At 31.9% G+C, this 27,769-nt stretch overlaps 3 protein-coding genes across 5 annotated transcripts; all 3 read left to right on the top strand.

The window, feature by feature from the left end:
- Nucleotides 1–47: 47 nt before the first annotated feature.
- On the top strand, nucleotides 48–15,689 carry LOC661069 (uncharacterized protein). Its single transcript, XM_967257.4, has 4 exons — nucleotides 48–335; nucleotides 14,773–14,940; nucleotides 15,081–15,194; nucleotides 15,242–15,689. Exons 1-4 carry the CDS (start codon nucleotides 186–188, stop codon nucleotides 15,323–15,325), a joined length of 516 nt encoding a protein of 171 aa, XP_972350.2. The 5' UTR covers nucleotides 48–185; the 3' UTR covers nucleotides 15,326–15,689.
- Nucleotides 15,690–19,260: 3,571 nt separating this feature from the next.
- On the top strand, nucleotides 19,261–21,117 carry LOC659624 (uncharacterized protein). Of its 3 annotated transcripts, none has more exons than XM_008199527.3 (5): nucleotides 19,261–19,452; nucleotides 19,829–19,953; nucleotides 20,113–20,295; nucleotides 20,340–20,462; nucleotides 20,510–21,117. In XM_008199527.3, exons 2-5 carry the CDS (start codon nucleotides 19,840–19,842, stop codon nucleotides 20,582–20,584), a joined length of 495 nt encoding a protein of 164 aa, XP_008197749.1. In that variant the 5' UTR covers nucleotides 19,261–19,452; nucleotides 19,829–19,839; the 3' UTR covers nucleotides 20,585–21,117. The 3 variants fall into 3 exon arrangements, with proteins under 3 accessions (XP_008197749.1, XP_008197750.1, XP_967142.1); XM_008199528.3 differs by lacking the exon at nucleotides 19,261–19,452 and adding an exon at nucleotides 19,455–19,545; XM_962049.3 differs by lacking the exon at nucleotides 19,261–19,452 and adding an exon at nucleotides 19,488–19,781.
- A 2,793-nt stretch (nucleotides 21,118–23,910) lies between these two features.
- On the top strand, nucleotides 23,911–25,112 carry sing (singles bar). Its single transcript, XM_967199.4, has 4 exons — nucleotides 23,911–24,209; nucleotides 24,255–24,437; nucleotides 24,485–24,625; nucleotides 24,885–25,112. The coding sequence occupies exons 1-4, from the start codon at nucleotides 24,063–24,065 to the stop codon at nucleotides 24,960–24,962; spliced, it is 549 nt and encodes a 182-aa protein (XP_972292.1). The 5' UTR covers nucleotides 23,911–24,062; the 3' UTR covers nucleotides 24,963–25,112.
- The last annotated feature ends 2,657 nt before the right edge of the window (nucleotides 25,113–27,769 follow it).

The raw sequence follows: 27,769 nt of genomic DNA, 5'->3' as shown, positions 1-27,769 counted from the left end.
GAGACCCAGTTCGTGCGAGCTTTAGCCCCACCTTCAGCGTACTCTCTGGAATCCGAGAGATCGTCGCGCGCCAACTTGGATTATTATAACTAGAAATTGTTGTGCTCGTGTAGTGTTAACAGGTGTTAAAAGAAAACCCTCGAGTTACCACTTTTCCGAAAAAATAAAAAAAACTCTTCTGTCTAATGATGACAGAAACGGTAGTGAACGTGCAGGAAGCACCCAACAACAATGCGGCAAACAAACCGCAAACCAGTGACCAACCTCTAGCCTGGATTAAACTCAATGTGGATTACTTCAAAACGACACCCGGATTACTCAAAATTGCCGAACTTGTAAGTGCGACCCCGATTTCTAATTTTAATTCCAAAATCCGGCTCGGACGCGCTTTTAAAATTCCAAGAGTCGTCCGACGAGACGGAAAAACTCCGAATATAAATGGGCACTTGAGGACTGGTACAGATCACATTTTTTTCGGGCACAGATCCACCATTTCCGCGCTTTGTTTTGCGACAAATTTTTTCACTTCCGCTATTCCGTTACTTTTACAGTTGCCAAATCTGTGCATCAAGCATCAAATTTATAAATAAGTGTGCGATCAAACCAAGATTTGAATGCTCGGGTGGCCGTCTCACACACCTTTCCTCAGTGAAAGTCGTACAGTCACGACCAAAAAGAATGACACCCCTAAAGCGCAGCCACAAATTATCTCGATGTGATTCGGGTAATGTGTACGTTTGGCTTTCTTATATTGTGTAAACTAGCTGCACAGTTTGTAAAATAACTTGTTTGTTGTAGGGGTACCATTCTTTTTGTTCGTGACTGTACTTGCAAAAACAACGCAAGTGCACAGCGAATTATCTGCAATTTTCAAACTGCGACCTTGTGCCCCACACCGCAGGTTAGCTAAAGTCGTTAAAGTGTCTCATTGTTGACTTTATAAATATTTGGATGGAAAAGTTCATCTGCTGCAGCATTTCACCTGCTATAAGGAATAGTGACGCTCCTGTGCTAATTAAAATTACGTGTCCGCTAATTGTTTCATTCTTGTTGTGTGAAATAATAAGGCAATAATTGGGATGGAGGACTGTTCTATTTATAGTTTTCTGGATGCGGCCCAAGCGCCTCTTGTGTAACTGCGGTGCCAAAATGAAAGCGGATAACACCGGAAGAAGTAAATTTAGACGTTGTTATAACGGAAAATTGGCGTCAAATCGATCGGATCAATTATTCAAAAATGATTTGTTTAATTACCTTGAACCCGATAGCACAACTCATTTTTAAATGAACAAGAGTTGGGTTAATAGGGCCCAAAGTCGTTAAGGTAAATTAATTAATAATGCAGAGGCTGTCCGGTTTGAGAAGCATCGATTGTTCTACTTCTGACTGTCATCATAGATTCATCCAATCGAAAGTTACGGCGTGGAGAAGAATAAAGGAAAATATCAACAAATGTGAAGCTGTCACCGACTGAATTACCTACTTTCATAAATTAATTATTAATGAAAAAAGTACGGAATGTCGAGTGCTCCACATGGAATTGAAGCACTAGATTTCTAGACATAATCTGATTCCACAACAGTTTGGATGACAACAGAACATAGAACACATTTAAAATTAGAGTAGGAAAAGTTGGCACAAGGGACTAAAACTACGTGGCATCTATCAAACTCAACTGTCGCCTGTTGTACACCAAATTAATTCAAAAGTAAATTAATGTGAAAACTTGAACAATTTTTACAACTTTACTCCATGGTTTACTCATATTTTGATTACAATTATTTACAACGTAACCTTGACCCTCTTTACACAAGTGACTTGTATTTTCATTATTTTCAAATTAAAATATAAATAGCAATACAATAAGAGCACTTTTAACCTTGAACATGGCTAACAATTTGAAACAGATACGAAGCTATGCTTTTATAATGGTGTATGCATGTTAATATTGTTAATTTAATTTAAAAGAAACAACAAAAAAGGGAAATAAATTTTACAATGAATAATACAGGATGTCTCATATTTTGTAGCCCCCGCAAAATAAATATTTCTAGTTGAATAAAAAAAACAATTTAATAGCGTGAACGCTAGAGAATGAAATACGCCAGTTTGTGCTTTGATGTTTAAATTTTTTAAAGTATAAAGAAATTTTATCATATGGGAAACATAATTTACTTAGTGTCATCCTTTCAAAAATCAAAAACAAAAAAAATCAAAATCAAAAACAGTATCAAAGCATCAAATTGTACATATTTAATCCCCTGTCGTTTAGATGCGCTATTAATTTTTTTTACTCAACTAGAAAAAACTTACAGTGGAGTTCGGTTATAACGAGCACGCTTAGGATATAAATATGACGCAATTTTCCGTTTATAAACGTTTATAACGAACTTTTCGCCGAATTTTGAGGAATATGTTGGGCTTGATAATGCAAAGCAGCAAAAGAAGTGTTAACTGATGAATAGATTATTGAATTACTAACTAAAATAATTTTTAATGATAAAAACGTGTGTTTGTAAATATCATTACACTGCAAATTTCATTGTTGTGCAAATATTTTATAATAGTAGAGCTCAAAGAATGTCAAAATAAATAAATCCACTTCCTTTATCCGAACTTTTACTACTTTTAATAGTTTTTCAGATATAGAGGGTCCAACCTCCACTTTAAAAATTCGTCAAAAACGCAATATCAACTAAGTTTGCGTCTTTTGACTACTTTTTTTTTCAAAGTTTACATGAATAAGTCAAGAAAAGTCGGTGACATTTGAGGAAATGAAATTCAGTTGTATCATCACCAAAAAAAAAAATCGGTACAAAATTTTATATTTTTTTTGTGGAAGGACTTATTTTTCTGTTGCTTTTTTTGCTAATTTTCACTCAGTGTAATAGATTTTGAAAAACTAAGTTTAGAGACCAAATTGATTTAAAATTTTTGTTGGCCCCAAATTTATTCACCGACTAAAACTCACTATATCTCAGAAACAATGAATATTCGGTTAATGCAAGTTGAGTTATTTTCACTCTTCTTGAGCTTTACAATATTTACACAATTATAAAATTCACACAGTATACATATTACTGTTTTCCAAAAGATACATGTTTCGTCTTATTTCATGTGTAAAGTAAAAATAACTGCTAAAAATATATATTGTTTTATCTACCGCTTATAGCAAACTTTGGATATATCGAAGTGATTTTGATGCATTTTCGGAGTTCGTTATAACTGGATTCCACTGTATACAGGGGTGCTCAAAAATCGGCGCACCAACTCAATTGTATGTGGTAGAGAAATGCCTTATAACGGTAAAAGTAGTAAAAAAATATCTACTGATAAAAAACGAATTTTAAATAAATGATATGTGGTAACGTCGTCTAACAATCGTGACTGCATAGAATTTGATCAACGATAGAAATGAATTATTTTTGAAATTTCTTTGTAAGTACAAGACTTTTACGTCTAAACTCTTCATCGTAAACATTTTTCCCTTAACTTTAAGAAATGGTAATCATCGATGAAAGAGAGAGAGAAATTGAACCTTTCCTGTCAAGTTTTACGTTTATTATTAACAAGCATTTGGAAAAGTGGATTGTTTAAATAATGTTATGTACAAAATCTATGAGATTTTGGGAATTTGTCTATGCATTTACAAAATACGTAGGTACTTGAACCCAAAATTGGTTCTAATTTTTAGGAAAGTTGAACCTGTCGCTGCTTGGCCGCCTTTAGCATCTACGTGAACTTTAGATTCTGTTTCAAATTATAAAGTTGTTGGAATTCACGATTTTGTTACGTTTTTCACAAGAGAAGACCTTCAATATAATTTTTTGGAAAATTTAAAAAGACGACGGGAAATATGAAGGGTTCTTGATGACCAATTTTTGGGACGAGATGTTTAACTAAAAATTGTGACTGAAAGAAAAGCATTTTTAGCACTAAAGTATGTTTTAAGTTGTGTATTTAATATTAAAATAAATACCGAAAAATTTCAGAAATGTGAACATTAATATTCGTAGGTATTCAATTATTTTCTTTTTTAAATAGTAATCCCAAAATTCCTACGTTTCCTACGTCCCTGGTAAAATTTGACGTAAAATTATGTCATTTCATGTATTTGACAAAAATTATAACCTTGAAATTATTTTCGACATAAACCTCTGTCATAAGTTAAAAAAATTTAAAAATAAGTTAAAGGATAGAAATATATACCTTATCCACATAGTACAAAATTGGCTCATTGATGAATTTTTCTTTTTATATTTTTTTATACTTTATTCTATTTTATTTTTATGCAATTTTTATGCAGCTCCAGATTTTTTTTAAATATAACTTTCGGATTTTTTTCAAGATTTTTCCCGTAATCTATACTTGCTTTTCAATAATGTTTACCACTGAGTTGGTGCGCCAGTTTTTGAGCTCCCTGTATGAATAGTAAAATGTATTTCTTTTTCGAGTTCGAGGTTTCTTAATTTCCGGGTTTGATTTCGCCAAATAAATATCTTTTTCATATTAATTTGGGTGTGAAAATGCAGGGAGCGAACAATAGCGCCTTCCTGTTGATAAATGTGGGGCCCACCATATCCGTAAGCTGTTTCAATAAACAAATCTTGAAAATAGCTGAACTAATAAAACTTTTATTGTCTGAGCCATCTGCTGAGAAGTAGTCCAATATCGGCACATCAATAAAAATTCCTTGCTTCCTGTTTTAGTAACAGTTAATTGCGCTAATGTGGAATCAGTGTATCAACTTTTTCTTTTATTTTTCCTTTCGATCGGCGTTAATCAAAATTTTTGAGGTCATTTAATCAAAAAATTTCGACATGCCATTTTCTACGACCCACATAAATGACCTAACGTGAAAGCGACAGCTTTTTCTCTCCACTTTTGGATGAAATTGTTTTCGCTGCTAATAAAATCTATTTTTGTGTCGATTATGCAGCGGAGCTAATGTTGAAAATGACGTCTAACACACCTTAAATGGGCGTTTGGAGACAACATACCTGTGGACGTCCTTGTCGTGCATTGTTGAAATAATTATCAGTAATAAAGAATTTGTATGCAGTAATACCTAGATGTGAACGGTTAATGATGGGAGCAAATCGCTTCGTGGTTGGAAATAGGCACGGAAAAAAACAATGTCTTTTACTGACCTTCTGGGCTTGTTCGATGGCTCACATTTCCATAATTGTGCCGACGAAAACAAACGCTGGCTAGCTTTCGATAAAATTCTTCGCTGGAGATCTCACGAGAGAGTCTTGTTGCAGAAATTACGCAAAAATTATCACTTACAAGATTAACAGCTTTCGGTTAAAAATGATTTATGGCACCATAAAGTATTACTGCCTCATAAACGAAGCACAATTAGCGAAATTGACCAAAATCAGATTTACCAAAGTTTAAATCCTATTACAAAAAAATTGTAAAAAAGTCTTCAGTTCCAAATTTTTGTAATAGTGTCATTTTGATTTTTGTCTAAAAGAATACATCAGCCACTAGAAAATTTCTAGTTCAACAGAAAAATATTAGTGAGTTGTGCGTACGTAAATATTTTCTATTGGTTTTTGATTTTTTCCAATGTTTGTTAATTTTATATTTTCTTTTACTGCATAATGTAACATCATTAAAACTTACCTGATTTTTTTCTAATTAAGTAAATTATAACAAATAAATTTGCCAGCTGTGGTTGTGCTGTGAAAAAAGGTTACAGTTAGTCTACTGGAAATTTAAAAACGAAATCTCCGTTTTCTGGTCTATTTGCACCAAATGGATGAACTTTGCATTATTTTGTAAACTTGTAGGATGTGACGTAATGGAAAACACTAGATGAGCTGTTCCATAACGAACACATTTTCCCTATAGCTTCTCAACGCTTCAGAAATTTGTCTTTGTTTTTTTTCGCTTTAGTTACTTATTGTTTCTTCAATCGGAAAATTTCTCTTTCAAATTATTTGTTTATACCACCTTCAATTAAGTTATTGTTGAGTAAGGTTGAGCAAAAATTTTCAAATCTTTTAAATTATTCATTTACATTGCAAGCCATTTTAGCAGAGATTTAAATAAGTGATGGTACACATCTTTCGGTTCTCTAGTCATTTTGTAATCATTCGGCGAATTTAGAACGTGCAACTGGCCTTTCCAAAAAAAGCATACATGCGTAATAAGACTGCAATGTGTGGACTTATTGGGTTTTTAGAGTGGGTATGTGAGTTTAGAGCCCACCACATTCCACATTACGTCACAATTTGACAACAGTTATCATTCCTATTCACTAGTACATATTTAATAAGTAGTCAACCTTGCCCATGTTATTAAGAAGTTAATTAAGCTGAATTATCATTTAAATACCTACATACATCAAGACCGTCATAAGTGACCAAACGGTTCAAACGCAGCTTCGTGATGCTACCTTCATTTTAATTAAAAATAAAACGAGTTAACCACAGAATACCACAAAAAAAATATTTTAATAAATAAAAAAAACAAAGTTATGATTGTTAATTTGAGAACTACACAACTAGAACACGTCTAATTGAAAAATTTATAACGAAAGTTTAGAATAAAATTCATGCTATTGTGTCGGGATAAAGATTGACAAGACAATTTTGTTATAAGTGTTTTTTTTCGATTATAATTTTTTTACCACTGACCCCTTTAAAAAACATCTAGGACGTCATAATAATTCATACTACAGCGGACCGTGGTGGCTCAAATAAAAAAAATGTAAAGAACACTCAAAAAATAAGCTCAAAGATTTTTTCATAAAATGTTCTGCTAAAAAATATTAACTTTATTCCATAATATGGCTTTAGGCTGTTCAGCCTAAACCCCTCATTGGAAGTATTGAAGGTTTTATTAAAGATATTTATCTGAAAGTTGGTACTCAGCCATAATTCGTTCAAGTTCTGCTCAATGAAAATATTTTCAAGATGGCAGCACTTGCGGTTATACCGGAAGTCGCTATTAATTTTCTTATTTTAAATGGAAAGCTATGTTTTTCACATAGCTGGGTTATGTGGGTTATTTTAAGGAAGTTTTTATCAGCTTTCCCTATACCTAAGTTTAACCGTTTTTGAGATATTTGGGATTTTTTGAAAATTTTTGGATTTGCAACTGTCACTTAAAAAATCGGGAACTCTCTTAGTTTTAAAGATTTCGAAATCATATTTGGAGAATTAAAAAAGAAGGTCTATATCTTTTCTTCAGTGCGTTTAAAATTGGGAAAAAAAGTTAACAAACCTAAAAATTTTAAGGTTAAATTTGGACAACTTCAAGTACACGTAACTTAATTTTTTCAAATGGGATGTCCCAATTTTTATTTTACTAGATGGAAGAGAATTTTTTTCTGCCCCGATCTGTATTAGCATTTCCTATACCTATCTGTGATAATTTTCAAGTTGTGTTGATTTTTTTGACTTTGTATAAGAAATTCCTTACTAACCACAGTTTTTTTGGCATAGTTTGCCAAATAAACATTTCTGATTAAAAAAACGACAAATTCTGCTCAAAATTGTGTTATCCGTCTTGTAAAAACAAAATAAATTCATTGAATGTTGGTTTAAAAAACTTTAACTTCTCACATTTTTTCTCTCGTTTCCATGGCCACCTATGGCTAATGAATTTCTCAATCTCAACAAAAAGTTATTGTAACTTGAAAACTATTAAACATAAGTATAGGGAATGTTAATACAAATCGATGCAGAATTAAATTCTCTATCATTTAGTGAAATAAAAATTTGAAAACACCAATGGGAAGATCTAGGCTTTTTCTTTCAAATGAGATAAAAAATATTTCAAAATTTTTAAAAATGGCAGTGTTATCGATTTTTGAATTAGAAGGTGCAAATCCAAAAAAAAAAATAAAAACCCTGAATATTAAATCGTAAACGGCTAAATTTAGGTATAGGGAAAGCTTATGTAAACCATCTTAAAATAACTTTAGTAATCCAAAAAATATAGCTTCCCACTTAAAATAAGGAAGTCGATAGCGACTTCCGATATAACCGGAAATGTCGCCAACTTGAAAATATTTTCATTAAGCAGGACCTAAGAGATTATAGTTGTATACAAATTTTCAGATGACTATCATTATTAGAACTCCCAATGCTTCTAATGTGGGGTTTAGACGTAACACCCTGTATAATTTTTTATCATGGAACACATGAAACATTTTATGTGGTGTGTTAGAAACGAGCTCTGAAGGCTCTTTTTGGCGACCCGGCGCGGAACTGCATTACCATTCCGTTACCTTCTCGGTTACTTGGTCACTTTATGACCAGAATTAATAATTTCAATAACGGGACCCCTCCAAGAAGTCGTTGAATGGATTCACGGAGTCTGGTCACCTCGCGAGGCATATGTGGCTAACTGTACCATTTAGCATCTCCATACGAGTGACCCATTGGGCATTTGCAATTTTCGCAATTAACCCGTGGTTGGAGTGCCCGAGGGATGGCAGATTCATGACCAGAAACAGGTGTTTTTGTGATAAATGCAGCCTGGGATGTGGTCCCAAGGTGGATGACCCCCATTGGACTGCAGGTGCGGCTCTCTCGTTACGCTAGTACATACAACCGAGTCGGAAGTTTCATTGTAATAATGAGCGGAAATGCGAGTCAAATTAACTGGAGGTTTTCGCCGAGACAGTCTGTATTTGTTTTGGCCAAGTTTCGATGTTTCATCGATGACATGTGGTGTGGGTGTGGCGGTGTTATCGTCATGCCTTCATGCCCATATTTGTTTTTGCTTTTTGCGTTATGTCACTACTGCCTCCATTTGAACCTACCTTCCACCTACTGAGCCACATGAGGCGTAGGTGGTGCATACGATTAATTAGAAGGTCGCTTTGGGTGATGAACTACACACAACTAGTGACGAAATTACTCTCACACGTTGGAGGGTGTGGGTGGAGATGGGGTGCATTGAGAAATAGATAATAATCGTGAATGAATTTTCATTGATGTTCAGCAATTAACTATCCAATTGCTCATTCCTTTCTAATGCAAATTAAAATTTGTTATAAGTGTACGTAACTTTGAAATTTAGTTGGCAACTTTGCCTGATGAGACTGACTGTTACTTATTTGTCTTTTGTTGTCAAGTAACTCAAACATCACAACTTGAGAATTAAGTTTTAACATCGACAGTTCCAATTACACTACTCAACACAACTTTTGTCCTTTGAACAATTTGAGTAAAATTTGATACTTTTTGGCCTATAGTTCACGAATATGATAAATTTTTTTGATATATTACATCACATTTTTTTAAGTAAATTTCGTATTTAATATTAATTTACAGGGTGTTCTGTCTAAACCCCACATTAGGAGTATTAGTAGATCTTATAATGATATATAGTTATCTGAAAATTTGAATACAACCATAATTTCTTAGGTCCAACTCAATGAAAATATTTTCAAAATGGTGTCACTTCCGGTTATATCGGAAGTCGTTATCAACTTCCTTATTTTAATTGGTAAGCTATATTTTTTAATGCGTTTTTGGATTACTAGAGTTCTTTTAAGGTAGCTTTCCCTATACCAAAATTTTGCCGTTTAAGAAATATTTAGGGTATTTTATTAATTTTTTTTGGATTTGCACCTCTCAGTTTAAAAATCGATCTCTGTCATTTTTAGAAGTTTTGAAATTTTTTTTAGCTGATTTGAAAAAGGATCATTCCTTTGGTGTTTTCAAATTAAAAAAAAACAAACCCCCAATTGTTTAAAGTTAAGTTTTCAGAACTTTAAGCACCCATAACTCAATTTTTTCAAATGAAATATCACAAGTTTTATTTCATGAAATCGTAGAGAATTTGATTCTGCATCGATTTGTATTAGCATTCCCTATACTTATGTTTAATAGTTTTCAAGTTACAATAACTTTTTGTAATGAATGAGAAATTCATTAGCCATAGGTCTATTCTCATACTTTGCCATGGAAGCGAATAAAAAAATGTGAGAAATTAAAGTTTTTTAAACCAATATTCAATGAATTTATTTTGTTTTTAGGGGATGGATAACACAATTTTGAACTGAGTTTATCGTTTAAGTTTAATCAGAAATATTTTTATGACACACTATGCAAAACTAGCTGTGGTTGGTAAGAAATTTCATACAATTTCAAAAAAACCAACATAACTTGAAAATTATCTCAGATAGGAATAGGGAATACTAAAACAGATCGATGCAGAAAAAAATTTTCCTCCATCTAGTAAAATAAAAATTTGGGCATCCCATTTGAAAAAAATAAGTTATAGGTACTTGAAAGTGTCTATACTTAACTTTAAAATTTTTGGGTTTATTAACTTCATTTTCAATTTTGAACACACTGAAGAACAGATATAGACCTTCTTTTTTAACTCTCCAAATATAATTTGAAAATCTTTAAAATTAAGCGAGTTACCGATTTTTTTGAGTGACAGGTGCAAGTCCAAAAATTTTCAAAAAATCTTAAATATCTCGAAAACGGTTAAACTTAGGTGTAAAAAAGCTGATAAAAACGGCGTTAAAATAACTCAACTAATCCAAAAACCCATTAAAAAATATAGCTTTTCATTTAAAATAAAATAGTTGATAACGACTTCCGGTATAACCAGTGAAAAAATTTTCATTGAACAGAAATTAACGGACTATTGGCTGAGTATTAACTTTCAAACAAATATTTGTATTAGAACTTTCAATACTCCTAATGTGAGGTTTAGATAGAACAGGCTGTATAACTTTCTTTAAACGTTTACTTTTTCTTAGTTTATTAAAACTATAAGAGAAGCCAGTTTTGACATATTTTGCAAATTTTGGTTGTCAAAAATTTTTTTGAGAGCTCTGTTAATGTTTTAGAGAAAAACATCAAAAAAATAAAAATCACATATAAAGGACTTGCAAAAACCATCTTGATTCGTTCTGCTACATTTGGGGACTAATTTGTTTAACTAAAAAATAATTTTTCTAAACAGTACAAAATTTCTGACCTGACCTGACCTGTCGTCATATTTGAAATCAGAAAAGTTGAAGAAGAATACACTTTTTATGTTTCTCTTAGAGTTTAGACAATAAATTTCAAATTATTATTATTTATTTATTTATTATTATTATTATAATTATTATTATATTATCAACTTAATTTCAAAATCACAGGCCACTTTGTTAAAAAATCGAGTGGTAGCTATCTAATAAAAAAAAACGATGTTCAAATAACGCACTATTATTATAGACGGTCAAAAATTGTTAATTTTTTTTTTTAATATTTAAAGTGAAAGAAATGAATCACTGTACTATATAACAGTAATCATCCAATTTCGTACCTCTGTAGAAAACATCAAAGCGATTCACTTTTCAAAGCTTCAATAATGCAGATCGAAAATTCCCATTGTGTGAGAATCTCCGATTATGAAATTTTTATTTGGGACATGTGAACCCGGACCCAAACCGTTCCATCCAATTAGCTTGCCAAACTGTCGCCACTTGAAATTTTATAAATAAAACCGAGGAGAATTATTATTATTAATACGAAAATGTTCATTGCCAAATGGCTGCGTTTTGGTGAATTAATTGTAAAATTGGGCAAATTTATTTTAGTTGGTTTGTTGGAAAAGAAAAGTGTTACAATGATAGTAAAAGTAAGATTAGATAAAGCAACTTGAATTATGTTCAATACAATGGTGGAGTCTTGTTGACAATACGAGAAATAAACTGGTCTTGCGTTTGTTAGAAGAAAAAAACGAACAAGAGAGAAAATTAATTCCATCGATAAAGACAAATGGCCTTCTAAGTTTCTAACTGATCTTAATTGATTGTATAACGGTTCTAAATAGCAGTATCTACGGGTACTAGCTAGTCATACTACTTAGCCAGATCTATAATTAAGTTAAAATTTTACAGTTTTCGATCAATATAAAATTATGATGTGTGCCATAATTATTACTTTTTACTTTCGATCAGTGGTGGCTGTAACAGTTTCTTAAACTGAACTTGAAATAAATACGATTATGAAGTTGTAAAGATATTTCATATAACTTGACACGACAATTAGTGTTACAATTTCCGTTGTAAAGCTGATTTATAACTTTCATTCTTACTTCTTGTGACTCCAACTATGAAGAAAATCGCCTGTAAGGTAGAAACAAGTCCACATAGCTAGAGCCCGTTTACAAGTTCCTGTCAATTATTAATTATTCAATAAAATATCTCAAATTACAAAACTAGCATATCTTTCCTTAAAAGTTTATGATTTTGGAAATTAAAATTCATTCTGTTCCCAACCGATCCATTTCGTTCCGGATTTTGGAAAAAAAAACATGAAATATTTGTATGCAACGACAACAGTTTTCCTGTTATCGTTTTTTCTTTTATTTTCTTTTTTAATTTTAAATAATAATGAAGAGAATAGTGAACAATTTTAGCTAAATGACAGCACTTTATTAGAGATAACGATGGTGGGGAATAAAAATGTAAAAATACTAGATATTTTTAATGCAGGTATCAGATTTACAGCTACAAGCTCATGACCTCGAATAAATTTACAATAAATTTTGGTTGTCAAAAATTTTTTGAGCGCTCTGTTACTGTTTTGGCAAAAAACATCACAAAAATAGAAATCACATGGAAAGAAAAAAAAACATCTTGATTCGTTCTACTACATTTGAGGACTAATTTGTGTAACTGTAAAAATAGTATATTATTATACGTTCTATTGTGGCACGAATGGTTTTGGAGCACGACGAAGGAGTGCTTCAATAGAATGAGTGCTACATAAAACGACTGTAATATACTATTTTTTCTACTTTTTGTTTATGTTTAGTTTAACTTATTAAAATGTTCAAACCTCTTAATTTTGACACTTATTCGGGCTTGACGCTGCTGACGCTGTTGACAGATCACACACTAGATTACAGTGATAACTGGTGACACCCAGCTGGAAAAAAATTAAATATTTGTATGCCTCGACAACAGTTTTCTTGTTATCGTTTTTTCCTGTTTTCTGTTTTTAATTTTATAATAATAAAGAAAATAATGAACAATTTTAACTAAATGACAGCACTTCATTAAAGATGACGATGGTGGGGAATAAAAATGTAAAACTACTAGTTATTTTTAATGCAGGTATCAGATTTACAGCTACAAGCCCATGACCTTGAATAAATTTCCAATAAATTTTGGTTCTCAAAAAAAAATTTTGAGCGCTTTGTTACTGTTCTGGCAAAAAACATAGAAAAATAGAAATCACATGGAAAGAAAAAAAAACATCTTGATTCGTTCTGCTACATTTGAGGAGTAATTTGTGTAACTGTAAAAATAGTATATTATTATACGTTCTATTGTGGCACGAATGGTTTTGGAGCACGACGAAGGAGTGCTTCAATAGAATGAGTGCTACATAAAACGACTGTAATATACTATTTTTTCTACTTTTTGTTTATGTTCAGTTTAACTTATCAAAATGTTCAAACTATTTCCTCTTAATTTTGTCACTTATTCGGGCTTGACGCTGCTGACGCTGTTGACAGATCACACACTAGATTACAGTGATAACTGGTGACACCCAGCTGGAAAAAAATTAAATATTTGTATGCTTCGACAACAGTTTTCTTGTTATCGTTTTTTCCTGTTTTCTGTTTTTAATTTTATAATAATGAAGAAAATAATAAACAATTTTAACTAAATGACAGCACTTCATTAAAGATGACGATGGTGGGGAATAAAAATGTAAAACTACTAGTTATTTTTAATGCAGGTATCAAATTTACAGCTACAAGCCCATGACCTTGAATAAATTTCCTATAAATTTTGGTTCTCAAAAAAAACTTTTGAGCGCTTTGTTACTGTTCTGGCAAAAAACAAGGAAAAATAGAAATCACATGGAAAGAAAAAAAACCATCTTGATTCGTTCTGTTACATTTGAGGACTAATTTGTGTAACTGTAAAAATAGTATATTGTTATACGTTCTATTGTGGCACGAATGGTTTTGGAGCACGACGAAGGAGTACTTCAACAGAATGAGTGCTATAAATAAGTCTTATAAAACGAGTATAATAGATTTTTTTACTTTTGTTTTTGTTTAGTTTAACTTATCAAAATTTGTTCAAACTTTTTTGTTAATTTTGTTACTTATTCGGGCTTGACGCTGCTGACGCTGTTGACAGATCACACACTAGATTACAGTGATAACTGGTGACACCCAGCTGGAAAAAAATATTTGTATGCAACGACAACAGTTTTGTTGTTAATGTTTTTTCCTGTTTCTGTTTTTGATTTTATAATTATGAAGAGAATTGTGAACAACTTTAGCTAAATGCCATCACTTCATTTGAAATGACGATAGAAAGGAATAAAAATGTAAAAACTACTATAATGTTATTTTTAATGCAGGTATCAGATTTACAGCTACAAGCCCATGACCTTGAATAAATTTACAGTAAATAATGGCAAATATTCATAAAAGTGGAAGTGTACAAAATATTGATACAATCATGCCTTACATCATCGATCGGTCATGAAATTGCCTCATTTATATGTAATTAGCTGTTCCAAATGTGCTATTTCACACATTATTTTGTGGAAAGTTGTGCCATTGCTGTTCCGAATTATTAATTTATCGCCACTATCACTACTTCCGCTCCAAGCCCTTACATTGATAGTTTCCATATTAGTAGGTGGAAAAATGCACGTATGCAATTAAATCCACGTACCTACGTTCAAATGCGTTTTTGCAGCGACTTCGGTTATTTATAGGTATTATTTATCAACAACCTTGAATTAACTTTTATGTCTTTTTTTTCAGATATTAGGTATCCTATGTATGTCACTAGCGTCACCAGCATGGCTTTCAGGAACACATTTTTTCCTCTTCGTCGCGACGACGAGCTTCATCGGCACCCTGATTTGGGTGTTCGTCTACTTTCTGGGCATTCGGGAGGCGCTCAACTTGCCCATCCACTGGATACTCACAGTGCGTATTTCCCGAATTTCGGGACATCAAAGGACAGCTCTGGTCGCATTTCGTGTATAAATAAACGTAAACAGCGAAATGCGAACAGATTTGTTTATAGTCGCGCCAAGAGGAGCGCGTTAACGGTGAGCTCATTGCAGGAGTTGGTCAACACGGCGATCTGCACGGGGGCTTACGTCATTGCGTTTATTGTCCAGCTCTCGATATGGCCCGGGGGGCCGCACTGGCACAGGGGCGCCAACATAGCTGCGGGGGTAAGACTTGAAAAAATAACTAAAAAAATAGTATTTGTTGGTTGTAGGTTTTCGGCATTTTCAACGCCCTGGTTTACGGATTCGCAACGTATCTCCTCTACATCGAATACAAAGGAAACAGGACAAACTGAAGGAAGAACTGACGAGTCGAGGTCGCATTTTAGCTTAGGTTCATGTAATAACGAAGAGGAATTTTTTATTCGAAAACTGTTTAGTTGTTGTTAGTCATGTCATATTCATCACTTCTTTTTTAATTTTTACTCTTTCACTTTTATATCAAGTAATTTATTGTACACTAAGTGTATTAACATGTTTCCTCTAGTGCCTTCACAGCAATTGTCACGATAATAATTCACTTAAATTTTTATAAGGTTGTAAAGCTCCAGCGTGCGAGACGCTGGTTCTTTATACGTATTTAAGTTTTCAAATTTTATCTAAATATTGTACAATTACTGTGTAAATTTTAGATTGAAATAAATAATTGTTTTTATAAAATGTGCGTTTGGAATGAGAATTAAAGCACTCGTTAATTAAATTGATCGAAAACATTGAGCGCAGTCACGGAATAAATTCATTTATGTACACGCGTTATAGATTTTTACTGAAACAAATGCCTGTAATTTTTACTTCATGACAACGATTAATGAATTAGTAGATGCCGTTATTTAATATAACTACTAAATCTTAATATCCAATAATCAACAGAATTAAAAATATTATCAAAGTATTGGTTACATTCAAGAAAATTTCAGATTTTTTATAAGCTGAGAAAAGCTGACGATTACAATTTTTATGACAAATATGAGAATTTGCGCTCCGTCCCATATTTTTCAAAAAAAAGTGTGAATAAAGTTAAAGGTACAACAAAGTTGTTGAGAATTAAATTTCCTAGAAAAATTCCTAAACTTTCCAACCAGCAGCGTGCTGCCGGCGGAACACCAAAGGCAATTTAAACCCAAATGGTTGGTAATACCTAAATCTACAGAATCAGACAGACAGAAATGATCGTTTGCCACCGAATGCTTAATTTTTCCTCTATGCATGTAACTTTTTTCACAATTTTTCTACAGATTCTTATAATTACGGGCAAAGTGAAATAATTAATCACTAGACTTTTTTTACTACAGAATTAAAAATATCAATTAATTAAAAATATTATCAAAGTATTATTTATTGGTTACATTCAAAAAAATTTCAGATTCATATTTCAGATTCTTGATAAGTTAAGAAAAGCTGACGACTAAAATTTTTACGACAAATATGAGAATTTGCGCCCCGTCACATATTTTTCAAAAAAGTACTAATATTTCTATCTACATTTTGAAAGAAATGATGTTTAAATGTTGTTTTGTAAAAAAATATTAAACAGATGTCGCTAGCCTCAAAAAAAAAATTGTCACTGTGGAAAGCTATATTCTACGATGGCAAAAATATAAGGTGTTTTGTTTAAAAAAACATAAGTTTGTGTTTCTAAAACACCCTGAACATAATTTTAAGATTCTATAAATTTTGTAAAAAAATATAAATAAGTAAAAGTATTCTAATGGTCAGTAATAATTTTCCAATTCGCTGAATATATTTTTGTCAAGTTAGTATTTGATAAACAAATTCTGTCTAAGAAATCATTACTTAAAGGAAGACAGGGATGGCAACTAATTGTAAACGTTTTGATAAAATGTATTATATTAACTTTATCGCTTCTAGAAATAAAAAAAATTGCTATTGTACTACCTACTATACAACTTTCAAACATAAAACAAGATTTTCAAAATACGGTGAATCAACCAATGAGCGTATGAAACTGAAATAATTACATTTTATTACTAAAAGGTAATTTTTATTTATTGATAAGAGAATCCCAGATGAAACAATATGTATAATAGATTTAAAATTTAATAAATAAAAATACAATTAATGGTAAGTGTTAAAATAAATAAAGATGACTCGATAAGATTACAAATTTTAAAATATATACAGGGAGAGTATGCTAAAAGTATATTTTTACTAACATAATAAGCCGTACATAAAGCAGCGTTTGATACTAAATAGTTTTTTCTATGCCCACAAATTTTTCCAGAATTTTTCTATAATTTCATACTTTACCTATAATTATAATATTAACTATTACTTAATATGAAATCGTTGAAAAAAATACTTTTTTTATTACTTTTATCTATTTCGCCTATTTCAAGCACGCAGCAGCATGTTTAAATCCAACTTTCAAAAATTCGCGTTTTTTTAAGTGTCTATGGCAATAACTCTGTAAATATTGGAGTGTTGCAAACCGAGGATTGAATAAGAACTTTGGTTTTTTATACGGTCTGTTTTTTTTAAATATTACCAATTATTATCCTGGCCCAGAAACAAAAAAGCCATTTTGAGGAATTTAAAAACAAGAGCTTTTATTTGTTTAATATTATTACCGGTCGCCATTCCGACCGGCGTGTGCCAGTTGGCTTTCTCCAGGAATGCTGAAAGTATTTTTTTTTTGTGCTTTTAATGTAATTATGTTTGATTTTGGATGATTTTCAACAATTTTCGCATGTGTCCATTTTCTGGTGGTCTACTGATTTTCGAGTATTTTTTGGTTGTTCACTTTTGGAAGAAGATTAATTTTTTCTGTCTAATTTATACCTTTTTGGTTTGGTGTTGTTTTTCTCTTTTTTTTGCTTGCGCCAATTGGTATATTGTAAGTTTTTTTAGAGTGCTCTTGAGATACTTTTTGGATGATTTTTAATGTTTTTTTTCGTGTGCCCAATTTTTGGTGGTCTATATATATTTGCGTACTTTTAGGGTGCATAAAAATTAATGCTTTGTAAGATTCAACCTTGATTTTTAAGACGCCACATGCCCTAGTCTAGAAGTAACATTTTATATCCTACTACTATTTTACCATTTCTAATGACATTTTCAGAAAGTTACTGTATTTTTTTATACGATTTGTACGTAAATTTTTTTTTATGCAAAAATAAATCAGTCGAGTTTTTATTGTTTTTAACCCGTTTAAACTCGGTTACAACTATTTAAAAGGAGAGGTACAAACTGACTTGAGATAAATTGTACTTACTTGTAATTATAATGACATTTTAATTAATTATTAATTAATTAATTAATACCGAGCTAATTAATTACTAATGATAAGTTCTCATTCAAATTAACTACGAATTAATTACATTAGGATAACACTTTTTTACAAATTTGACGTACAAAACAACATTCCAGAAATGTTTATTTAAAAATATCATTAAAATTAATTAATAATAATAATAAATTATTATAAGGATCGTAGAAATATTCTGCACCGAATGAATTAATTACTAGTTAAGTTGTCATTAAAATTAACTACGAATTGATTACGATAGAATAACGACAATTTGTTTTATTTATTTTACGTAAAAAACAACATTCGAGTATTATTTGTTTAAAAACATCATTAAAATTAATTAATAATAATAATTATTACAAGGATTATACAAATGTTCTGAGAAAATTTACACGTACTGAAGAAAAGTAAAGTATTTAATATTAATAGCAAATGCTAATTTCTGTGTGATTACTGATTAATAATTAATAATTTTTAAGATACAGTAAAAATACTTTTAGCAGAGTAACATGCTGGCTAACATGGTGTAACAAGCAAAATAAGTGTATATGACCAGTAAAACACAAATCCTCGAATAAACTTTCATTGAGGCGTTTCATTATCCTTCATAGCTCACCCACAGAATGCACTTGAAGAAAACTAAATGAAAATTATTTATTGCCGCCAACAATAAAGTAATAATTTGCCGACCAATGACGACATTGAAATTCTTACACCATTCGACATATTTAGCCTTACAAGAATGACATCACAGGTGTTATCTCACTCGATTAAAGGCTAACAATCACCGTTGAAAAATTTTCAGAAACGGGACGTCTAATAATAACCATGAATAAACACACGACAATGTATGAGAAAAGCGACAAATTCAATATTTGCACACCGTGCGCCAACTAAACGCCAACGATTTCTTCGGTGGTTTAAATTAACCCTGCGCATCCACCAAATTTTAATTATGCTCCAATTTTTCGATAAAAATTTCCCAATAATAACCGAAATAAATCCCATCGGCCGATCCCACTTCGTAGGCGAGCAATGAAAATGGATCGGCGTTGGTGCTACGACCAGAATTCAGTTTGTTTCCAGACATTCGTGGGCTTTCGTTAGTTCGATCGGTCGGTTACACCCACCTTACCATAAACAAAACTCCAACAGGTAAGTCACTCATTAAAAATAAAACTCAGTCGCGCATTGATAAGTGTTAACACTATCTTTGTGTGAAAACGCGCAAATATTGATCCGTGCCCGGTGAGTAATAGTGGACGCGCCTAACGTACGATCGTGGATTTAATTATTTATTTGTATGAATTGTTAATTGGTTTATCGGTTGGCCGGGACGGCGCTAATTAACGCAGTGGGACTTTTATTAGTCGTAAAACGGTTTCAAAATATTCGATTTATTTGTCAGCGAGCGCAAATAAACAAACTTGCCGATAACCTATTTATCGCAGGAATAACCAGTCTTATAAATAACTCTTGAGAGGGTAAGCCGAAGCGGTATCGGGTTTCACTAATCGAGCGAATCTTCCAGGACTAGCGAAAATGTCGCACACGGTCACGGTTACAAGGACCACAACCACCACAACGACCTCCGCAATCATCATAAATACGGGATATTTGAAAACATGGCCTGGAATTTTGAAACTATTGCAAATGGTGAGTAGAAACCGCCGCCGAAAATAGGTTTTGACGTCAGACGGCGCAGAAAAACAAAACTGTTTTCATTATGCATTCAGATGCCCATATGGTAAAAGCGGCCTAGGTCGCTGGAGAAAGCGCGCCGAAGGACAATCACTGACTCACTCAAATTTTCAGCTCCTGGGGATCGTGGTCGTGGGCCTGGTCAGCTTCTACTACCCCGACTACCTGCACGTGAGCCAGGCCCCCAAGACCTTCTTCCTGCTGATGGCGGTCACGTTCCTGGTCGGGACATTCCTGCTGCTGCTCTCGTGCCTGATCTCCATTTCGACGGCGTCGATCATTTCCAAGACCATCTATGTGAGTCGGATTTTGCATTTGGCGCGATCTTATCGCTGTTGCAGGAAGTGGTTTACCACGGTTTCGCCTTTGTGCTCTATCTCGCTGCCAGTCTGACGTTCATCATTGAAGTAAATCACTGGAAAAGCAGCTACGGGCGCGACTACGAGCCGTATTTTGCAGCTGCGGTAAGTAAGTGGTTCGTGGGTGTGAGTTTTTAATTTGCTGGTTGTAGATTATCGGGCTTGTGCTCTCGGCGTTGTATTTGCTGAGCACGGTGTTTGCCCTGAGGAGCTACAGGGGGTTGTAAGTTGTTGAAGTTGATTGTTTTTCATGGTTCGTTGCACCACATCTACGTTAGCTTTAAATGTTTATGTAATTTATTGCCAGTATTTAGGATTATTTTTTGAGCCACTTAAAACGCAAGGCAAAGAGCAATAATTTAATAGTGTAGTATCAGTATTTATTTATTGTGTGAGGGGTGTCTTACATTTCTAGGACGAACCCTTGAAGTCACTTGCTACTAGGATTAGAGACTAACGTTTGTAAACAATAGTTGTAAGGATATTGTATACAGAGCTCTCTACTAAGCATTTCTTGTCAGATGTAACAGGAGTAGGAAATATTCATCTGACAAGGTTGTAAGCTGCCATTGATGTCTATTAATGTGCCTAAAATTGTATGCCTTAGCACTTTTGTAATAGGTTTATTGTGAACGTTTATACATATTTTATGGAGATATTTAGAATTTTATAAGTGTTGAATGTACTGGAGTTCTATTTAATTTTTGTATAGGATATTTGTGATTGTACAACTATTTAAAAATAAAATTATATAAAGGATTGTGCGAGCTTTATTTACAATTCTGGCAAAAAAGATGCGTCACAAGGTGAGTCAACAGTGGGTTAGTTCAGATGCAACCAAAAATACTAATTGCACTTATCACTTGCATACTTCGTTTGATTTTTAAAAACAATAAATCAATCAACACTGGTTTTTTATCTTTTAAATTATTATAGTCCACAGTGAAATTTTAGCAAAACTGTCGAGACAAACTTGACGCTACCCAAAACAATGTAATCGTGGATTATTGATTAATTTTAAATATTTTAACGATTGCCGATCTAGTCAGCTGGCATCTGTTATTAATTATTAATATTAAAAAAATCAGATGTAACCCACTATTGATTCACTCTGTACAGGGTGTCCATTTTTCGAGCTCCACCATGGAGATCTCAGTTATTACAAGAGATACGAGGTTGGTTAAATTATCGCAAAGTTACGCATTTTTATGCTAAACAATTATCTGCAAGAAAATTTAAAGTGGCATTTACACTTTTTGAATTAATTGAAAAAAACGGAAATTTTTAATTTTCGTTTTTATTTTTTCAAGCGAAAACCAAAAGAACTAGACGTCTTTAACTAAAACGTTCTTTTTACAAGAAATATCGTATTTTCGAAAACGTTCTTGATGACAGAGTTACAACATTCAACTTTGGTTTTTCTTATGGACGCCATATTTGATACTTGTTTTTTGAAAAGTGTTTTCCTTTTTGATTACAATGATGTATCACATGATATGATCGAATCTCACATGCTGATCAAAATGGAGAAAAAAGCATCGTTGCAAAGAGTGTTTCGGAAAAAATTTCAACAATTTTGTTTTTAAACAAACTAGATTTGAAGGTTTCCATTTCCACCAAAACTAAAAGACATGATAAACTAGAATTTTATTCTTCGCAAAACAGAATAAAACAAAGTTATAAAAATTCTGCTCTCATATTTAATAGAACTGTGAAAATTTAGTTTGTTAAACAAAATTTTTGACGTTTATTTACAAAGCTCTATTTTTTCTTAGCATGTAAGACTCGATTATATCGTGTGACATCATTGTAACCAGGAACAAAAAGACTTAAAAAAAAACAAGTATCAAATATGGCGTCCATAAGAAAAACCAAAGTTGAGTGTTGTAACTCTAACATCAAGAACGCCATGAAAAAGCCTATGACAGATTTAGATTAGGTACTTGTAAAAAAAGTGCCTTAGAAACGTCTAGTTCTTTTGTTTTTTTCTAAAAAAATTAAAACAAAAAATACAATTTTTTTATTTTTGTGAATAATTCAAAAACTAAAAATGACATCAAATTTTCTTTCAGATAATTGTGCAGCATAAAAATGCACAACTTTGCCCTAATTTAACAAACCTCGTATCTCTTATAATAACTGAGATCCCCATGGTGGAGTTAAAAAAACGGACACCCTGTATAGCTGCCGAATTTTTGCAAAAAATTTTTTTTAATTCAAAATAATTAAAACGTAAACGTAAAAATATAGAAAATCTTCGGCTGGTTTATGTATGAATATTAAGAGATCTGCGGTTTTTAGGTTTCTAAACCAGTAAGTGCTTTCAGTTTATCCTTTTTGGTCGCTTTGGTCTTTATACACCTAGGGAGGAGAATCACACAAAAAATAAGGTGTCCTACTTTTTTTTCTAAAACTTGATTTTTTTCGAAGTTGAATCACAAGCAAACATAGACACATGAAAATATAAAAACCATTTCAAATTTTGCGGTTTTCTCGACATCAATCGACTTCCCGGACCATTTTATACGGTACTTATAGCTCAAAACATTTAAATTTTGTCTCTCAATTTTGCAATAAAAACAAAGAAAATCCTCGAACACATTCACAATACAAGACCATAAAAAATTGGTGTTTTTGGGTGTATTATTTTGGTTTAAAGATTTCATAGATTCTGACGCGCTGATTACGTTGATGTCAGATTTTTTTCTCCAAGCTCCGCTTGTTTAAACGTAACTGCCTTTGAAAAATGTTTTTTCAAATCGACGTCGTTTTGTTTATTGTTTCGTTGAAATCGGCATTTGAAAATAAAGGCTTCGATGAATATTTTGAAACAAAAATTAAAAAATCGTGACAGCTTACTTGACTTTAACTAATGAAAAAAATTAAACCTTTGATATGATTAATTAATTGATTATAATAGTTATTGTGAGAATTAAAGGTAGAAAATTAGAAGTGTAGTGTATTGTTGGTTGCATAAATTAGAACGTGGTTGCTTGTAATTAAAATAGTCTTATTATTATTCTTTTATTCTAAGGATATTAAGGCAAAAAACATTGCCTTGAGTCATTTAAGCATGGTTTGTATAGTTGCATAACCATCACGGTAAGAAGGATAGTTAATTATTGTAATTTATCAATAGAAATTGTTCTGTGAAAAATTTTAACTGAACATTAAAGTATACAGACCATATTATAATGTTTATATTTCAGAACTGGGGCACTGGTATTCTGGCTCTATTTATAAATTTATTTAAAATACATTTATTGTTTAGTCTAGTTTAATTACTAGCTTTATTGAAAATAAACATAAGAGACGTCTTATCAGAAGAAAAAAAAATAATCGCATTAGTAAAAAATTTTTAATATGAAATATCCGGCTACAAAGATCAAAAATACGAACAGTCGCTATCATTTCCCCATTTCCGGTCCTTCATAACAATCAATTACCGTTAAATATTAATTTTGTCAAACAATGAAACATCCATCACAATTTTTTTAAACCAAGTGATAAGAAATGCAGAAAATTGTTGAGCCAGACAACTATTTCCTTTTCGGTATTATTTACACCATTATAAAAATATCCGGAAACCCAAAAATAACCGCCTCTCACCCCACACCGAGAGCGTTGCTCTTCCCGACTTTAAAATACACCGCGACGTTGTCTCGTCACTTTCACTATTACAATTTTTTCTCAAATAATTACAAAATGATACCATCAAGAGGTCCCACGGTAATTACAGTGCGTCCGAGTGCAAAATCCCGGGGAATAAACTGTTGCTGTTGCAACTGCTGCACTTGCTTGAATTTACAATTTTTGAGGAGCGAACCGGGAGTGTTGAAAATCCTCGAATTGGTAAGAAATGTTACAAGTGACGAAATAATCATTCATTTGGGTTAGTTTTTGGGGTCTTTCTGCCAAAGTTTGGCCCTTAACTATGGACTAGATTTCTCAGGGACAATGGGCCCCTCTTATCAGTCATTTCTAACAGCAGTCGCTTGGTGCATTATGACCACAACCCTCCTGTTATTTTGCTACGTGATTTCGGAAAAAACGTGCAGTTTAGTCAGACAGTCGTTATTTGTAAGTTTTACCGATTTTGCGGCAAAAATAGTAACACTTTGTTTCAGGAAACGGTTTTTAATGCCACGGCCTGTTTTAGTTACCTCTCAACTTGCTCGTACTTGGGTTACATTGTTAACATGTTTTTGAAACCGATGTATGTAACCGTCCCCTATTTCCAAGCCTACCCTGCCATGAGTGCCGCCTATGTAAGTAAACAGCTAATCCAAATCGATAAAATGTCGCAACATCCGATTTGGATTAAGACAATAAAAATTGGTCAAATTTGAAGCACAGTAGATAAGAAATAATTGTTGCATTTATATCGCGATTTCGATTAGCATTCATCATCGATGCTTGTGCGACTGTTATCTCACTGAAGGTTAAACCTTTCCATGAAATTAACACAAACGTGCGTCTTCCAAGGATGCCATAACTGGAATTTCGAATTAATGAATTGTTTTGCAGATGATTGGTGGTTTGGTTGGGGCTATCCACGGTTACGATGCCTACAAATGTTACAAGTACTACAAAGGATACAGATAAGGGAAAAATGTAACAATAACAAAGTAAATCAAGAGGGATTAGCGCACAATCGAGTCTAGAGGTTGTTTTCGCAAACCGGAAAATCTTGGAATTGTATTTTTGGAACGATTACAACTGTAAACAATTAACAATAAATTATTACAAAAATTTCAGTTTTGTTCCCAATTTTGTTTTAATGCGGATATTGACTCAAACATCGATCTTATTTATCGGAACCTGCCATTTTTGGTGATCGATTGTGGTTTTCCTAAATCCGGCTAATGAAAATGATTTGTGTCTGAGTTTCGTTGTCACATCACGTCGTTCCTTCTACGTTTAAAATCCACGTTTGTGATTAAAAAATTATGGATATCGTTGCGTAAACCGAAAGTTAAATTCTCAATGAATGCAGTGAAAGACATTTTTGCGTCAAAATGTGATGGATGGAGGTTTAAAGTGGTGTAATCTAATCATCCGAAACAAGATACGTAATATTGATTGTTGTCATGATTTTGAAAATTTGAAATTAATCATCGCTGGTTAAGTTTCTTGAATTAAATTAATCAAATTCTGTTGACAATGATGAAGTTTAAATAAAGTACATAATTTATCTTTATCGATAACGTAAATAGTAAAGTCTATTTAATGTTAAACTTCCTGCCTCCAGCAAGAAATTCTGATGTTCACAATTTCAAGGTTTATTATTATGTTTGCCATTTCATTTAGTAAATCGAAAAATATTATATTACGAGGTAACTGAACGTTAAAGAAATAATTAATAAAACAGAATTTAAAGAAAAAACAAAACTGCGATAGTGAGTAATTTATGTAGCACTACATACAGGGTGACCCAGGAGTGCGTAATCGGTCTATAACTTTTTTGTTACTTGAAATATTGCCATTCTGTTTTCATTATCTGATAAATAGACTTAAAGTCTGTATACAGGGTAGTGAACCAAAATTACATTTTTTTTAATTGAACACCCTATATATTTTTGAATAATTAGATTCTACGTAAAAAAATAATGTAACTTTACATAAGTCTATCTCTTTTCGTTTCGGAATTATTTAACTTTTCGTTATAAAAAAGACCAATTTTGGAAAAATTGCGAAGTCGACTATAATGTTTTCCGACAAATTTGCAACAGAAAAACTTGGAATATCTTGTAATTTAAGCAATAGTCGATTTTTATTTGAAACACGCAGATAATATACAGGTGTGCCAAAAAACGCAAAAAGTTGAATAACTCATTTTTTTCAAATTGAACACGTATCGATAGCATTTTTTCATAAGCCTTCTAAAGATATGCGGTTTGTATAGCAAATTAGAAATATTTCTTCAAGTGTACAATTTTTTTTTAATTGTTATTATTTTATTAATAATTTTTGATGAGTAAAATTCATTTATGTATCATGTAATAATTATATTACTAATGTAATTACTCACATTAGTACATGTCAAAAATTAAACTACCATTTGACTTATCAGATTCTAGGATAACACATTTTTTTGTAATAAAATATATTTTTTTGAAAAAGCTTAATAAGTATTTTAAAGCAACGCTAGAAAGCTGATCAAAAATGCTATCGATACATACAAAAAAATTCATGGTTTCCATTTGAAAAAAATATGTTATTTAAGTTTTTGCGTTTTGGCACACCCTGTATATTATCTGCGTGCTTTAACTCGACTATTTGCTAAAACTACAAAATATTCTAAGTTTTTCTCTTGCAAATTTATCGGAAAATATTCATAAGCGACTTTGCAGTGATTTTTCAAATGTTGGTCTTTTTTATAATAAAAAATTGAATAATTCCGAAACGAAGAGAGATAGACCAATGATAGTTTATACAAAGTTACATTATTTTTTTGAGTAAAATCCATTTATGCAAAAATACATAGGGTGTTCTATTTAAAAAAATATAACTTTGGTTTACCACCCTGTGTATAATAAAAATATTTTTAGTGGACTTTAAGTCGATCGATCGGATGAAGAAAACGGCTTGGCCATATTTCAAATAGCAAAAAAGTCATAGACCGATCACACACCCCTGGATCACCCTGTATACTATCATGTGTGGAAAATTTGATTGTTGTTTTTTTAGAACAATGCACTGCAGCACGTAGTTATTTTTACGTGATAAAATTAATGTTTAAAAAAAATAAACTTCCTTATACGTAATGGAAACCAAATCGCTAATTTATTTGTAAAGGGTATTCCAATTTAACACGAATAAATCTTTCTAACGCAAACGATATTCTTCCAAAGTTAGGCCGTTTAGCAGCCAAAAGCAAAAAACCAAATCTGCCAAAAAAAAACAATGTAAATTAAATTGTTTAAATTAAACAAAAAACCTAGAAGTTTAGCATTGATGAGACCGAAATTATTCTATTTGATTTATAACAATTTAAAGAAGTTATAGACAATTCTGTCTTGTGAATAGAAAAATTCTCTTACTTTTATTTATCCCTTTTATTATATTTTTTTAAATAAAATACTGTCTCTTGACTCGAAAAAACTTATCAGAAGAGTCAGCTTTTATACAAATATCATATTTTTGTAACCAATACACTTTAAAAAACACAGTTGCGGTGTTGCATTGTGTATAAAATTTCATTTGAAACGAACAAATGTTTGTGTTCACAAACTCTAACGAAACACTTTTTACTTAATCCATTACTTGCATAAAAGGAAATAATAAAATATTAACTTTCATGATATTGCAATTACAACTACTTTCTTACAGTTTATGTATTTTTTCTGGTTTAGTGATTTTGTTGAAAATTGCGTAACCAACCACTATACTCCTATGATTACAATAAAAAA

Source organism: Tribolium castaneum, chromosome 2, assembly GCF_031307605.1.
Source record: "Tribolium castaneum strain GA2 chromosome 2, icTriCast1.1, whole genome shotgun sequence".
In the NCBI taxonomy this organism is placed as follows: Eukaryota; Metazoa; Arthropoda; class Insecta; order Coleoptera; family Tenebrionidae; genus Tribolium; species Tribolium castaneum.
This window is presented reverse-complemented; position numbering and strand designations above follow the sequence as displayed.